Source organism: Pogonomyrmex barbatus, unplaced genomic scaffold (assembly GCF_055798465.1).
Source record: "Pogonomyrmex barbatus isolate J1 unplaced genomic scaffold, ASM5579846v1 scaffold7, whole genome shotgun sequence".
Classification (NCBI taxonomy): domain Eukaryota; kingdom Metazoa; phylum Arthropoda; class Insecta; order Hymenoptera; family Formicidae; genus Pogonomyrmex; species Pogonomyrmex barbatus.
The window spans coordinates 8933393-8945176 of record NW_028297171.1 but is presented as its reverse complement, the minus strand read 5'-3'; the positions used below and the strand labels follow the sequence as shown (position 1 = coordinate 8945176).

Below are 11784 nucleotides of genomic sequence, written 5' to 3'. Positions count from 1 at the left end.
TGGAAACAAATTGTAATAATTCTTTAAAGAAATAAATATTACCGGGTAAAGTACTAAGTGAAGTATACATCTATAAAATTTTGTTAATATATTATCATTCCTCGTACTTATACGGATAATGTATTTTCATATTTGTCATAATATGGAGACCGCTTTACATCATTTTATAACGTTTATAGGTATATTCTGCCTACATAACACCGATGAAGTTTATTCTTCTCGAAACGCTGCAAAATATGGGTATTTCTGCAAAAGCATGTTAAAAGCCTATACTTGTTTGTTTTAAGACATCAGTCCTCGATATATCTCTTCGTGATTAGTTTCAATAGTCCAATCTACAGCTTCTCTTTTGAATCTATGACGAATTTTACATCGTATTCTATTTTTCTCTCAGAATGATAACAATATATCAAAATGCAAAAATTAAGTTTTATATAACAGATATTATCCAATCCATCATTGTCTCATAATCACGAAGAGAAGATTCCCCAACATAATTCTCACTCAATCACTTTTTGTAATTATTGTTGATATAAAGAAGTAAGATGATCCCTCGTTAACAATCTAAATTGATTTCGTGAACAGCGTGATTTTTTACTTACATTATGTCTCATTGATATGATATATTCATTGATGAAACATCAATTATGCTTGACCATAGCCTTACGAGTTAACTCTTAACATCTACAACTCTCAATATAACGCTTAATATCATATCCGACAAAGACCTTTGCTCAATAAATAGTAATACATACATCATTATCATATATAGTAATATAATATTGTTTTTCATCAATATCATTCTGGGAGACATTATTGGAAGACTCGTTTCATTATTGGAAGACTCGTTTCATTATTGGAAGACTTATTTCATTATTGGAAGACGCAGTTATTACGCATTTTAATTAGTCTGCAAATTTTCCATGTCTGCAGAATGCACGTGAATATGACCTCGAAAAAGAATAAAAGATCTGTAGAGTTAAAGATTTTTAAAAGTAATATTTGATTTAAAAGATACGAAAGAACTTATAGATTAACAAATCTCTCTAATTTGGAAATCCAAAGATCTATAAAATTAAACATCCACATTGTTAAACATTATCTTAAAGATCCGTGGATGTTGAAATTCAAAATTTACAAACTTAATGATTTGTGAGTCCAAAAAGTTATTACACCGTGTGTACTTAATCATCTACATAAAATAAATATATAAAACTTGTTGAGTCATCGCAGCATTCTGCAGCTTCACGGAACGACTACGTTATCTATACTCCTTAACTCCACTAACGTGTGATCTATACGATCTTGGAAGACGTTGGATTATACAACTAATTGTACTCGGTTGTACATAACTGTTCACGCATCGTTTTGCGTCTCGTTTATACGGCGACGGGACGGCACAGCAGGCTACTCCAAAGTTGGTATCTGGTAGATTCGTCATTTTGACTGAACAGCTATCGCTAATGTAGCGTGACGAAATCGCAATCAAGATTAATTAATCGCCGCGCGTCCCGTCGTCGCGACTCGCAATTCAACGCGTCGCATAAAAATTATATACGGGTATAACTTCGCAGCAATACAATTATAAAATCCAGAAAACTGTAACAGTAGTCAACTACTAGTTAGGCTGCGCTCTGTTTGTTGCTGCATCATGGAAGACATCGTCAGGCGCGCTTTATTATCACATTCAGTGCGCGTTAGATCTCTTATTTTCTCTACAGGCTCCCGAATGGAAAACAAATCGAAAGACGGATAATTCTTCGCGTTGCAATCCGGATTGAAATGTACAACGAAATTTTAAAACGCTTTCTAGCGTCAGCCAACAGTTCCCGCTCCGAAAGAGAATATTGTAATTATCTTTAGAAAATAGTACGTTCTTGTCTAATTTTGATTCATATTTCTAAAAATAGATCGCTCAAAGTTACCATAGTGAAGGAAATGAATCGTATGACGTTTGCATTTTTTGATCATTTGATCGTTAAAGAAATGTAACTGCGCGCAAACGCCACTTCGTAAAAAAAAAAGACGATAAAATGATGTGACAAGGGATGGTGTAGGTACATGTAATGCAAAATTCTCATACTAATTAATCGCCTTCGAGCATGTGAAATATTTGATTCACGACTCACTGATATGTTTCAAACATAGAGACATCTTTTATAAGAAATTTCATGAAATGGCATTCATAGCTGAGAGGAATCTCATGTGATAATATACGTTTTCTTCAGCACACTTTGTAAGACAAGTATTGTTATCCAGAAAGCTTTCTAGTTTCTTCAAAGCACAAAATTCTATTATTACTTCGGAGTATGTGTTCCGAATTCTACATAGTCTCCTGCATGTGTCAGCAATTATTGCACAAATACTGAGCAATATGTTAGAATCGAGAGTCAAATATTTCGGCGATCCGAGAGCGATTTCCTTATCATTTTGGTGCAAGACAAAAATAACAAGATGATCTAGCTGATGCGAGATCGCTCAGAAGGGCAGACCGATCTCGAAGGCATTGATCAACGCGGAGCCGGAATCATAGACGCCGATTATAGCAAAGAGAATACCGAGAAAGATGACGAAGCAGTCATACGCAACGGCGCTCCACTCCATCGAGTTTCTCTTCAGCTTCAGATGGAAGTAGCAGGGCCAAATGAACGAGAGCATGGTACCGGTGAAAGAGCCGATGAAACCCATTAGTATGCTAAAGTGCGGTATGAAGATTGCCATCAGAATGGTGAACACGATCACGCCGACTCGCCAGGCCAGACCCCAGACTTTGAGCTCGCGATCCACCGTCCAGATAGTCGGGAAAATCGTTTTTGGCCGACCGCGGAAGAAGGCGCGCTCCAGGAGTTCGCAGGCTGCGTAATACGGCAACGGATACGAGAGCACCGCTTTGACCACCAGGCACAGATTCACCAGACCCTTGAAACCGGCTGAGTGCAGGTTGTTCGTGATCACCTGCTGCGTGTCGTTTTGAAAGGTCAAGAAGCAGATCCAGCCGAAGAGCGATTTAAACGCGGCCGCGGCGATGTGACTCCAGTTCAACATCCAATCGAACTTGGAGCGATCAATGAGATTGCCCTCGAGGGTCGGCAGGAAGATCTGCGACGTGTAGCTGAAGACGATTACGCCGAGCGAGATCGGGAAATTTTCCATGTCGATCGTCCACTTCACCTTCGACCAGCCCCAGTCACCAATCTCCAGGATACAGTAACCGATGATGATCGCGTTGATGAAGAGGTGAGACATCGTGCACCAGAAGCTCAGCACGGAAACGTGTTGCAGAGATTTAAGGAAGCCGAGCGGCAATAGAAAAATGCCGATCAGCATCATCCAGCTGCGGGTGTCGATCGCGCCCTCGGGAAAGGTGCCGATCATCAGATCGCCGCACACGACCACGTACAGAATACAGGTCATCAGCAGCTCGATGATCTGTGCGATGTTGACGGCGCGAGCGCCCCACGTCGGCCCGAAGCATTCCTTGGCGATGGCCACGTACGAATCTCGTACGCGCACACGTTGACCCGTCACCGTGTCCAGCTCGTAGAGGCACTCGACTAAGATTTTACCGGTGTAGCAGCAGATATGCGCGATACCAATCATAGCGGCAATCGCCCAGTAACCACCACGCAGAACGGCAAACGGCAGGGAAACGATGAACATTCCCTGAGAAATTCATAAGAAAACAGTTAATTTACAGGAAAGTACAATTGTAATAAGATAATAATGCCTTTTAACACTTTTATAACATGATTACTAATAATATCGCAATAACATTTTTTATCTTTTTCTTTAGAGAAGCTCGGATAATGGTTTATCATGTAAAATTATCTTGAGATTCTTTTTTTATCCTATACCTGAATGGCATTTGTAACGTTCCAAGCGGCCTGCCATTCGTTGATCTTGACGCCCGCGCCACCGAACTCTCCGCCACCCTCGTCGTACTCGCTGAGTTCTCCGCTGCTCATACTTCCGGTTCTGACTTTATCCCTAAAATCGGAACAACAATACGATCAATTGAATCTGAATACGAAAGAAAAGCCGGTTCGGAAACGCATACCAATATCATCCTTACCCGTTCCTTTGGTAACTAAAGGAGTCTTCGGCCATCTCCACGGTGTTTTGATCTCGATACGCCTGATCCCCGTTCATGGTCATCATCTCGGTGTTGTCGTGACCTTCCTCGAACGACTTGAACTGGCCTGGACCACTTCGGCCTTGGGGATGTCCTTGACCCATACCGCCATCACCTCCACCGCCGCCGCCGCCGCCGCCGCCGCCGCCGCCGCCGCCGCCGCCGCCGCGGATCAACTCCATACACGGACTGTTTTCCGGCCATACGGCCTTCAAGGTCTCCCAGGCGACGTTGACCGTTGCTCCGAAGGAAGGTATATAAAATCCACGGAAATTCGCCATTTCTCTCTATCTGTTGCTTCTACGGCGATATGTTTAATTCCTTACAGACGCGATCTCGCGCGCAGACTAGAGACATACAGTGACTGAGGAAGTGAAGAATAGTATTTCCTAGCGAGGCGATTGGGGCATCAGGCATTACTTCGGCTGTCGAGGTTGTAAATCGTGCATCGGTACAAATAATAAGACAATAAAGTAATAAGTAAAGAAGGTAGATTGTATTACTGAAGGATATGTAGATTGCGACGTGTAAGAGGGATACATTGTGGATGTACATCGAGCGGGCTTCATCCACGTTATATAGGATGACGGTACGGAACGTCTTAGTGTCCTTAATGTCTTAGATTAGTTTGTATCGATGTTATCAATGGGACAATCGTGCTTACCAAACGGCGAATCTGGTGCCCGCTCTGGACGTTCCTCCTGGGAGATCCCTGCTTCTTTATTCCCAATCGAATTTCGCGCAACGATATCAGAAATGACTAAACTAAAAACGGCCGCGACCCCGGTCGAAAGCGAGGCTTCATGTAGAAGTGAGAGGGAAGAAAAGGGCGAAAAGGAAACGAGATGAAATGCGCGTTACCTAACTACTCGGATTATGGAGCCGCATGGTGACGACGATGCTGACGTTCATCTACGATTTACACCGCGACTTGCGACGCCAAAATCGCGGCGAACCTCTCGGTCCACGGCATCGACCAGCAGCGGGAACACGGCGGCGTTTAAGGGATCGGGAGATCACGGGGGTAATATGGCCAGTCGCCCCCGAATGCGCAGGATTCGATCGATGCTCCAGACGAGAGAGGGAGACGTACCATCATCTCGCGCGTGCCTCTCGTATGATGCTCGTATTCGCGCACCCTCTTCCCCTGGAAATGAGGGTGGGATAAAACCCGCGCCCTTTAAGCTTCATAAGTACAGACTATCATCTCGCAAAACTGATTGAAAGGCATCTTCGTAGCATCTTCGCTTCCTTTTATAAAATAACAAAGAGATCGCGCAGTTCTCGAAGCCTGATATAAGAAGATATCGAAATTTGAGAGTTGGAGAGGTACAGGAGCTGGAGAGATACGGGCATAGTCGTCTTCAAAGGAACGCTCTGATCACTTTATTCGTCATATCATTATCAATCACACAATTTTGTTGCATCAAATAGAAATAAATTAGATGTGGCGCTCTTAGTTAAATTTTTGAGATGAGAGTTACAGTTGGTGCGTAATATCCCGGAGAAAAATCTTCTGTAACACTGTGATTTAAAATTTAAGATTAATATATTGATTTAAGATTAATATATTGTTCCAATTGTCAGTCGTGATGAGCATTTCTACTTGGGGAATTTTATTTATTTTACAGTAAATCGTGATAAAAAAGACGAGTTACTATAAAGTGATAAATTCCATGTTTTTATAAAAAATTAATCGGAATTCCTATTTTAAACTACAAAAAAAAAAGTGTACATTTTGCTTGGAAATGATGTAGTCTGGATATTTTAATAAATAAAGAAACCAACTTATTCATTATTCTTCTTATGCATTTCGCTCTGAATAATGATTACAGATAATTAGCCTTAACAATTCTTTACAATTGTTTGCGTCCCTGCGAGCAAAACTCAAATTGCATTGCGTTTTTTATTTTACTTTCTCGCAACGTGCAATTGTGGTGTCATATTAAAATGAACGCTCGTTACAAGTATCCTCAGCAACGAAACAGCATCTACGAGAACATCAAACTGAGCTTCCAAGGAAAGCTCGTGACACGCGACTTTTTTCATTCTTTACGAGTGAAAGTAACGAAACGCATTTAATGGTCTAAGCGATAAAACACGCTTCCGTAAGTACGAAAGAAAAATATGAGTGTGCACTTTTAATACAAAATGTTCAGGTATTTATCGAGCATAATCGTCAAGTGTTTATATAGCACAATGTTTTAGTTTCTACTTTTCTGCATCGTAATAGGCATTGTTTTACAATCTCGATATAAATAAGTTAAATAGTTATAAAATTATTTAATTGTTTAGATATTTTATTGAAGATATAAGAAATGATTATATGACATATAAAAATAGTATTTATTATAAAAATGTGTAGAGAACGTGATATAATTTATCGTGAACATCGATGTCCAATATCCAAACTAATTCTCAAATGTTATAAAGCATAGCGACTTCTTCTTATGTGTGTATATACATATATATATATATATATATATATATATATATATATATATATATATATATATATATACATAAGAAGAAGTTGCTATGCTTTATAACATTTGAGAATTAGTTTGGATATTGGATATCCATATATATATATATATATATATATATATATATATATATATATATATATGGATGACATATCATGCTCGATAAACACTTGAACATTATGTAAAAATTTTGTCAGAAGAAGGCAAAAAAGATAAGATAAAATTTTTCTGTTATACTTAACGTGATGGCACGCAAAAAATTAATCTATCTCGACGTATAATGCAAAGAAAAAATTCCAGTTATCTTTCTGATGTCAGGTTAACGCGGCTATAGGAAACTTTAAGGAGCCTTAAGAAGCACGTTTTGTCGCTTAAACAAATAATTGCAAAGCTCAACTGCTTCATGTTCAAAAAAGGCTTCATGTTTAAGAAAGGAATCGGTGAATCATACGTCACGGGGAATTTTTGCTGGCTCTGTGAATACTATGAGGAATATGTTTACAATAATAAATTTACTAAATAATAAACAATAATAATTTCCTCTGTTTAAAAACAAGATATAAAGATTATCAAAGTTCTTTGCATCACCGCATTTGATTCCGTGACTAAATTGCCGCTACCGTACAATTATCAGAACATTCTTTCTTTTTAAATAAAATCCACTTGTCAGTCTTCCTTATACTGTGTTTTTTCTTTCCGGATGAAAGGCTACCATCAACGGAGAAGAAGTAACGACTTTATATAGATAAACTTGGAGAAGAAAAGAGATAAAGAAAGTCACTTGTGTATTTACGTGCAGGAATGACATACACACGCACACGCCGGCAATATACAAACATCGAAAATATGATTAAACTATACCGAAGTCGCGCGATGTTACCTAGACTTTGGGCAAAAAATACGAGCTAAGATGTGTATTTAAATAATTATGTAGTCATCTATTAGCGAATCTTTTTTGTACTATAACTACGTTTCCCATCATATACAATATTCCCATCAATTAAATCGCATGGTGAAATTCCACGCCGCTGAACGAGCACAATCACGATTTTATCAAAGCACTGGACTTAAAACAATCAATGTCATTCCACTTTCCAAACCGACGACTTAGAAATAAAGGAAGAAACATGCCGCGTGTTCGAACATGATATTCCTCGATCGCTTTCCCGGTTTAGCGAACTAAACCTTGTTGTATCTTCAGATTTTTAAAGCAGAATTAATATGTCGCTATATATATGATAAAATGTATAGTTGTCCTCAGTATTACGCTAGATATTATGACAAAACGCAGTCATTCGATCATATAATCATATAGCTCATTGTTCATGACACGAATACTTTCATACAGATTTAATACACAATTCAGCTGTACAAATTTTGTACAAAAATCGCTACTGGTACAAAACTATCCGATTGTCTTGTCATTTTTAAATCACAAAACGACAGCGATTGTTTTAGTTCCAAGGTATCGAGATCGTTTTGTATGCAAAAATCTAATAGGGACGTCAATCTGAGCATGAAACTTGAGAAGGAGCGTGGAATTTCGAAAAAGTAGAATTAAATTACTTAAATGCTAACTTAAAGAAAAACCAATGGAAATGTCTGTAATGAACGAGACTGCAAAATCGCATGGCTTACTCACTCACTCACATCCCTTTGCGTCTGATGAGAGTCGCTGCTTGAAATTAGACTCTCGATCGCGCTGTCCTGTTGCGAAATCGTTTCCGAGCTCCTGGTCGTACAAAGTTTGTTAGACTTAGCTTCTACGCGAAGATTGCATTTAAGATTTGGATCCATCAAATTTGGATTTGACGCGGAATGTATAGAAATATTAGGCTGAGCGGGCATCGGTCGTTGACACGAGTGCAGCATTAGCTCTGGTCCACCGCCGTATGTAGTCAGGAAAAACTGCCACAATTCTTCGGGGATCTGGCCATAATCCGAACCTGCGACAAAAGAGAACATATGAAAAAAAAAAATTAAATTTCTTTCTAGCAATCTGGCAATTGTAGTTCAACAACAAGATAAGACTCACCAACTTTAAGACTATTTTGTCCATTTTTATTTACAACGATGGAATTATTATCGATTGGTCCTGGTGGCTGTGTTTCCTTGCCTCGGACGAAGCTCTGCCATTGTCTTAACCAAGCCATAGCCAACGCATAAATGGCTGTAGGATTATCGGTATTCAACCGTTGAAATAGTTCCATTTCATACTGTCTACATTTCTGCAAAGATTCGTATTTCTCTTCGCAAGTCGGACACTCGTACAGATGTGTACAAGCTGGGCCTCCTCCAAATCTACGAAAATAAATAGAAAAGTTATGTATAAGTATAAAGGTACAAAGAAACAATAGAAACAATGTAAAAAGAAACAATAATGTCACAATCTTGTAACAAACTTACGCGTTATACAAGTATTCCCAAACAGCTTGTGGTATAGGCATACTGAGCTTGTCGACGAATTGCGCTCTGACAGGGATCACTCCCCCGTGTGGACAGAGAAAGTCGGAGTTGTCGATCGGACCGGGTTCGGAGAACGTGTTGAAACGGTTAATCCACTGCCGGGACACGAAGAAGTTTAAATCAGACACCTCACGAGATGAAATTTCCATCAGCTCCATAGTTTTGTCACGTAACTGCAACATTTCCGGCGACCATTTCTTGTAGAACAACACGTACGCCTCGCAATGCTTCACCGTTTCCGGTGATACCTCCGTGACGCACTGATCGTCGAACTCATACCACTTGTTAGCAATGGAATTCAGCGCATAACAGGTGTAGTGGCCACCGCCGGCCGTACCATGGTGACATATGACCGATATCAAATTGTAGGTGGTGACCTTGGATACGCACTCCTTGTGCAAATAAGGTCTCATGTCGAGACCTTCGAGAGGGAAAGATACGTAGTTTGCGATCTTCGAGCTGAACATTAATTCATGGCGGAACCTTTTTAAATGAACGCACAATATCTCAGGCAGTTCCAGGACCTTGGAGAATTTGATACCATTGCGCAGCTTATTACACTTCTCGCAACTATACATATTATCGCCTTTGAGCTCGTCGGCGCTAAAAAATGCTGAGAGACAGTCATGCAGACTGACCACTGGTCCCCAAAACCACGAGCGCATCCATTGCAGGAACCATGATAGCCAACCCGATTGATTAGTCACGTAAACCACGTCCGAACATGGCCCAGCCTTTTGTGGCGTCAGAGATCCTTGATGTAACATGTCAATGTGATCTCTGCTCGGGATGGGCAAGGATAAATCCTGGAAAGTTTCCACTCGAGTAGAAATCCGATCGCACGTTAGGCACTGCACGCTACTCAAAAGCTTGCCATCAAACGTATCACTGATGATACTGCGCGTTTTCATCTGTTTTTTGGTGCGATGCTTCGCCGGTGAGTTCTGCGGCGAACGTTGCGGCGGAGCAAACGGCAATGCCGCCTCGACATTCGACTTCTTCATGTTCCTGCTGGTGAATTTATTCCGCAGCTTTTCCGTCTGCGACACGCGAGAATAGCGTCTCTTTGTGCCGCGTTCACCCTCATCACTCAGAGAGCTCTGTTCGCTCACACCCGAGTCACAGGTCTCGTATTCGGCATCGGATTGGCTAGAAGCATTCCCATCAATCTCGGTCTCATCTTCATCTTCCGAGGACTGATCACCCAGACCTTTCAGCCACAGCTGAATATCCCTGTCGTCTTCGATGTGCTCCTTTAGCTCCTCATGCAATTGATCCATAAAACATCTGAGAAATTCTTGTGTATCATGTTGATGATATCCTCTGAACATTGGATGAACCGTTCGGATTCCTGAGAGGATACCATGTGGCACAACGTATCCTCTGGTCTTCTTGTTCCACATATCCCGAATGAGATTCAGATAATTCAAACTCAATCCAGGTTTTCTGTCTTTCGACATATAACTAACCATATGGCCACAATCCAAGAAGAACTGTGTTAAGGGAGACACATTGGACAGAGCTTGTAGCGCCGCATTCATGTAACACGTATTCCCAATGTTCTGTAAACCAACCAGACCTCTTGGCTTTCCAGAGAAATCCTTGCTTTCATCTGAATCTGTACTATCAGGAGAATCTCCAGCGCGTTCGTTAAATGAATTCCCTTTTTCTGAATTGACTCTATTTATCGACCAATCTCCATAAAATCTGTTAACAGAAAAACACATAAAGAAGTTTTTATTTCACAGAATTATAGCTCCAAATTTAATTCACACTCGCCTGGAAATATGACAATTAATCAAAATAGATATTTAGAAGAATGAATAAAGCCCTCTTGGAATATAAACCATTGTTTTTATCTTAAATAATCTAATGCAGTTGATTTCAAAGAATGAGATATTTCTTTACTTACTTATCAAGCATCAACCTATCTAAACCATCCAGTTTGGACTCGACGCTGCCAGGTGCATCCCCAGCAAATTTGTTGCTCATAGTCTTGAATTCCACTTGTGTCGGTGACAATGGAGGCGATGGTACATGCTTGGCGATGGCCTCGCTCTTGCAGGCATAACACCAGATCCTGTTGGTGGATAGGTTGATGTGGGCGCAATGGGTCGGGAAGTTCTGATTGTGAATGGTGCTATGGTCAAGGTGTGTCTCTGCACAGCCAACCCAACGACAATCGGGAAACAGGCAGAGCCAGAGGTTGGGCCCCGGAGTGTCGCAGTCGCTGCACTTGACAAAGCGCTCCTCCCGGGCCATCACTGCCTCGATGAAGGCGAGATCGCCGTGGTTGGCCAAATGCGGGCAATTTCTTATGACTAACGGCATTTTTCCACTTTCCCAGATGGATTATCCTTCTGTTGTCGTCGTCGTCGTCTTCTTTCAATAGGTCTCAACGCTCCCTCATGGAGGACAACGGCGCTTCTTCGGTCGTTCTTATTCTCGCGTGGCAGCCCAAAATTCTCGATCCGGATTATGCGCGATCCGTGACAACGCGTATTACCGTCATCGTCACGCCGTTGCCACCGTTGTTGACCATCGTAACGTTGCTGCCGTCCTCTAACCTGATCGTGACATATCGCGCGGCGCGATCAACGATATCAAAGGACCCACGCACGAAAATGATTGTCATTGGAGACAGTGTTACATATATCTCGTGTAAACGAACGGTTAAGATCTGTCCAGACGGACCCATTC

General features: G+C 40.9%; 2 protein-coding genes across 4 annotated transcripts; both read right to left on the bottom strand.

The window, feature by feature from the left end:
• Positions 1-73: 73 nt before the first annotated feature.
• On the bottom strand, positions 74-6574 carry VGAT (vesicular GABA transporter). Of its 3 annotated transcripts, none has more exons than XM_089083267.1 (4): positions 4797-6574; positions 4073-4557; positions 3855-3987; positions 74-3663 (listed from the first exon to the last, which is right to left on the bottom strand). In XM_089083267.1, exons 2-4 carry the CDS (start codon positions 4411-4413, stop codon positions 2479-2481), a joined length of 1659 nt encoding a protein of 552 aa, XP_088939393.1. In that variant the 5' UTR covers positions 4414-4557; positions 4797-6574; the 3' UTR covers positions 74-2478. The 3 variants fall into 3 exon arrangements, with proteins under 3 accessions (XP_088939393.1, XP_011647956.2, XP_011647955.2); XM_011649654.2 differs by having other exon boundaries at positions 4073-4432; positions 4994-6574; XM_011649653.2 differs by having other exon boundaries at positions 4073-4432; positions 4797-6573.
• Positions 6575-6713: 139 nt separating this feature from the next.
• Positions 6714-11715, bottom strand: Usp20-33 (Ubiquitin specific protease 20/33). The gene is made up of 4 exons (XM_011649652.3): positions 10997-11715; positions 9025-10791; positions 8654-8919; positions 6714-8564 (listed from the first exon to the last, which is right to left on the bottom strand). The coding sequence occupies exons 1-4, from the start codon at positions 11413-11415 to the stop codon at positions 8257-8259; spliced, it is 2760 nt and encodes a 919-aa protein (XP_011647954.2). The 5' UTR covers positions 11416-11715; the 3' UTR covers positions 6714-8256.
• Positions 11716-11784: the final 69 nt, after the last annotated feature.

Excerpts from the sequence above, each read along its gene's own strand:
- Usp20-33 (XM_011649652.3), bottom strand. The coding sequence starts at position 11,415 with ATGCCGTTAGTCATAAGAAATTGCCCGCATTTGGCCAACCACGGCGAT. Across the intron at positions 8,920-9,024 it reads TGGGAATACTTGTATAACGC|ATTTGGAGGAGGCCCAGCTT; the intron begins GTAAGTTTGTTA and ends TTATTTTCGTAG. Across the intron at positions 8,565-8,653 it reads ACAAAATAGTCTTAAAGTTG|GTTCGGATTATGGCCAGATC; the intron begins GTGAGTCTTATC and ends CTTTTGTCGCAG.
- VGAT (XM_089083267.1), bottom strand. The coding sequence starts at position 4,413 with ATGGCGAATTTCCGTGGATTTTATATACCTTCCTTCGGAGCAACGGTC. Across the intron at positions 3,988-4,072 it reads TTTAGTTACCAAAGGAACGG|GGATAAAGTCAGAACCGGAA; the intron begins GTAAGGATGATA and ends TTCCGATTTTAG. Across the intron at positions 3,664-3,854 it reads ACGTTACAAATGCCATTCAG|GGAATGTTCATCGTTTCCCT; the intron begins GTATAGGATAAA and ends TGAATTTCTCAG.